The 3,442-nt window shown below is 28.4% G+C and overlaps 1 protein-coding gene across 1 annotated transcript; it reads left to right on the top strand.

Annotated features, from left to right (window-relative positions):
- The first annotated feature begins 2,449 nt into the window (after nt 1–2,449).
- Nucleotides 2,450–3,375, top strand: LOC112460994 (fatty acyl-CoA reductase 1-like). Its single transcript, XM_025025995.1, has 2 exons — nt 2,450–2,779; nt 3,052–3,375. The coding sequence occupies exons 1-2, from the start codon at nt 2,570–2,572 to the stop codon at nt 3,358–3,360; spliced, it is 519 nt and encodes a 172-aa protein (XP_024881763.1). The 5' UTR covers nt 2,450–2,569; the 3' UTR covers nt 3,361–3,375.
- Nucleotides 3,376–3,442: the final 67 nt, after the last annotated feature.

Genomic DNA, 3,442 nt, shown 5'->3' with positions numbered 1-3,442 from the left:
TACGTATAATGTATTCCAATTTTTATCATGTGCGGAATGATTCCTTTATAAAATTACCATAGATAAACCTTTACAAAATATGACAAAAAATGTTAATAGAGAATTAGGCAGACTAAGCAGGTCCATTGGTACACATGAGCTCGGAACGTACTTGACATGTCACGGCGCAGGATACGAATAAGTACGACCGTGAATGAAGGAAATTATATAATTTTATTAATAATTGTAATACAATAAATAAAAGCTGAAATATATACTGTCCGTTGATTATACATTGTTGATGTTACATATTTTTTTTTAAAGAACTATGCCTTTTTTTATTTCACGAATAGCATATATACTTGCAGGAGGGTAAAATAAGATACCTGTTAAAGTTTGAGCCCTTAATATTAATTAATATTAACAGGTCGCTTATCGCAATTTTTTATTTTTCATTTAGTAAGATAGAAAAAATTTTATAACTATGTAACAAACAGTAATACAGCATTGTTTCACATAGATTTTTGTAGTAAATTTATCGTTTTACAAAAAAGATCTCTTATCACTTTTTCATAAATTCAACCGTTCAAAATATATTCAAAGTTAAAGTTTGATAAACTTTATAATATCGACTATCAAAAATTATGAAATAATCAATACATATTTTTGTAGAAAATTTAACGATCTACAAAAAAGGTCTCTTATATTTTTTTCATAAATATAATCATTTAGACGATATTAAGGTTTAAAGTTTAAAGTTCAGTGTATAAAAATTATTCTTTTTTTTTATATTATAACAAAATTCTGAGCTTTATTTATTTACTATGAAAAAAAAGTAATTTTTATACACTTTGAACTTTAAACCTTAATATCGTCTAAATGGTTTTATTTATGAAAAAAATATAAGACCTTTTTTGTACATCGTTAAATTTTCTACAAAAATATGTATTGATTATTTCATAATTTTTGATAGTTGATATGATACAAAATTCATAAGAAGCAAAAACAAGTTTTATATTTATCAAACTTTAACTTTGAATATCTTTTGAACGATTTTTATGAAAAAATGATAAGAAATATTTTTTGTAGAGCGGTAAATTTACTACAAAAATCTATGTAGAGCAATGCTGTATTACTGTTTGTTAGATAGTTATAAAATTTTTTCTATTTTACTAAATAAAAAATAAAAAATTGCGATAAGTGACCTGTTAATATTATTTTCTAATTTACTTAAATAGAAATCTTCTTCCTGACCGATAAGCCTATCGACCAGTGTCGAAAAAGTGAAAGTTACATTTCTCTGATATATATATGTCGTATATATTGAGAGACGTCGACGTTAGTAGAAATATCTTTTACATTTCAACTTTGCGTCGCAATATTTCCGCTCGTAGGGCACGTAGCGGAAAAATAAAAACACGGCCTTTGGCCAACTCGAACGTGAGTACCCCATATGTACAAGAGTAAAGTACCAGTTAAAATACAGATAGCGAATTGGTTTTAGTCTTAAAATGTTTCACAATTTATTATTTTTGGAAAAAGTTGATAAGAAATAATTTTTACAAGCAACATAATATAGATGCATATTTTACATAAAAGCAATGTCCGGCAAGGGAGGGTCCCAATTGCCTACAAATCGATTGCCTACAGTGTCGTTTGCCAACATCTCATTTGCCGACAATTCGTTTGCGCACAAAAATTATTGCCTACAAGTCGATTGCCTACAAGCACTATTGCGCACAATTAAAAAATTAAGAGACGAATGGACGTTTGCACACAAGATACTATTGCACACAAGCCGCATTGCACACATAATATTATTGCCTACAGATCGATTGCCTACAAGCACTATTGCGCACAATTAAAAAATTAAGAGAAGAATGGACGTTTGCACGCAAGACACTATTGCACACAAGCCGCATTGCACACATAATATTATTGCCTATACACATCGATTGTCTACAAGCTCTATTGCGCACAATTAAAAAATTAAGAGAAGAATGGACGTTTGCACACAAGATACTATTGCACACAAGCCGCATTGCACACATAATCAATAATCAATAATATGAGAAGAAGACATACTAAAACAAATTAATAGACAAAAGTGTGAATATAATTTTTATTTCTATAAACAACATATTTCGATTGATTTAAATAAATTAATGCAAGAACAGCAAACATGCTGTTACAATAGTGCCCGAAAATAGAATATTATTGTATAAATTATGTTACAACATACATGAATGTTTACAACTATCTCATTTCTGTAATGTATTATATAATAAAAATATAATGCAATGTGTTATTGCATTATATCTTTTATGCTATATCATGAAGCAGACGCATATTATTCCGTATAATGTATATTTGCTCTTTCAACTTTATATTGCACATCATTTCCTGGTTCTAGCATAGTGCATAAATAATTATAAACATTTATATCATCAACGTTACCTGCAATTTTATAGACGTAATAAAAGCGACAACTATTTAAAATGTTTCAATACCTTTGTTTTGCGTTGTGTTGCTAAGTTGTTATAAGATTGCTCATATATTTGCTTTGTTTTAAAAATAAGATTTTAAGAACATGATGACAGACATGGATCCAGCCAAGTCAATTCCTGCATTTTACGCCGGACAAAGTATATTTTTGACAGGTGCGACAGGATTTCTGGGTAAAGTGTTTGCCGAAAAAGTATTGCGGTCTTGTCCAGATGTGCGTAAAATATTTCTGTTAATACGTCCAAAGAAAGGACTAAATATTAACGAGAGACTCGAAAAAATGTTAAACATGCCGGTAAGTTTGATATAAAAAAAACTTTTTGTAACAACGCGGTTCTTTAAGATTGTTAAGATCTTTAATATATTACATCACATTTTAACGTATGATAAAAACGAATATTTTTCTAAGTCATTAACGGAAGTTGTTTTTGACATTAACATTTTGTAAATAGTATGTAATAGAATATAGAAATGCATTTAAAATAAAATAAAAAGAAATACCATAGAAATTATTGCAATTATTATAATAAATTGATTTTATAAATTATAACGTTTCTTCTATTTAAGTTATTTGACAAATTGCGCGAAGAACAATCTTCTAATTTCGAGAAATTAGTTCCGATTTGTGGCGATGTAAGTGAGAAGAGACTAGGTTTGTCGGCAGCAGACAGACAAATGTTGATTGAAAGAGTGTCTATAATAATACATGGAGCGGCAAGTGTGAGATTTAATGACACTTTAAAAAACGCCATATTTGCTAATACTAGAGCAACGAGAGATATTTGCATTTTAGCTCAAAGTATGAAGAATTTAAAAGTAAGTAATTTTTACTCAAAAAAAAAAAAAAAAAATAACAGTGTGGATTTGTATCTATGAGTAGGTAATGTATTGTATCACATGGTATACTTTAAATAATGTCTTGCGCAACAATTCATATTTTAATCATTTCTTCTAAGTA

The sequence above is a fragment of the Temnothorax curvispinosus genome, unplaced genomic scaffold (genome assembly GCF_003070985.1).
Source record: "Temnothorax curvispinosus isolate PA1 unplaced genomic scaffold, ASM307098v1 QBEX01010970.1, whole genome shotgun sequence".
Lineage (NCBI taxonomy): Eukaryota > Metazoa > Arthropoda > Insecta > Hymenoptera > Formicidae > Temnothorax > Temnothorax curvispinosus.
This window is presented reverse-complemented; position numbering and strand designations above follow the sequence as displayed.

Coding starts and splice junctions, on each gene's coding strand:
- LOC112460994 (XM_025025995.1), top strand. CDS start 2,570: ATGATGACAGACATGGATCCAGCCAAGTCAATTCCTGCATTTTACGCC. Junction 2,780..3,051: donor AAAAAATGTTAAACATGCCG/GTAAGTTTGATA, acceptor CTTCTATTTAAG/TTATTTGACAAATTGCGCGA.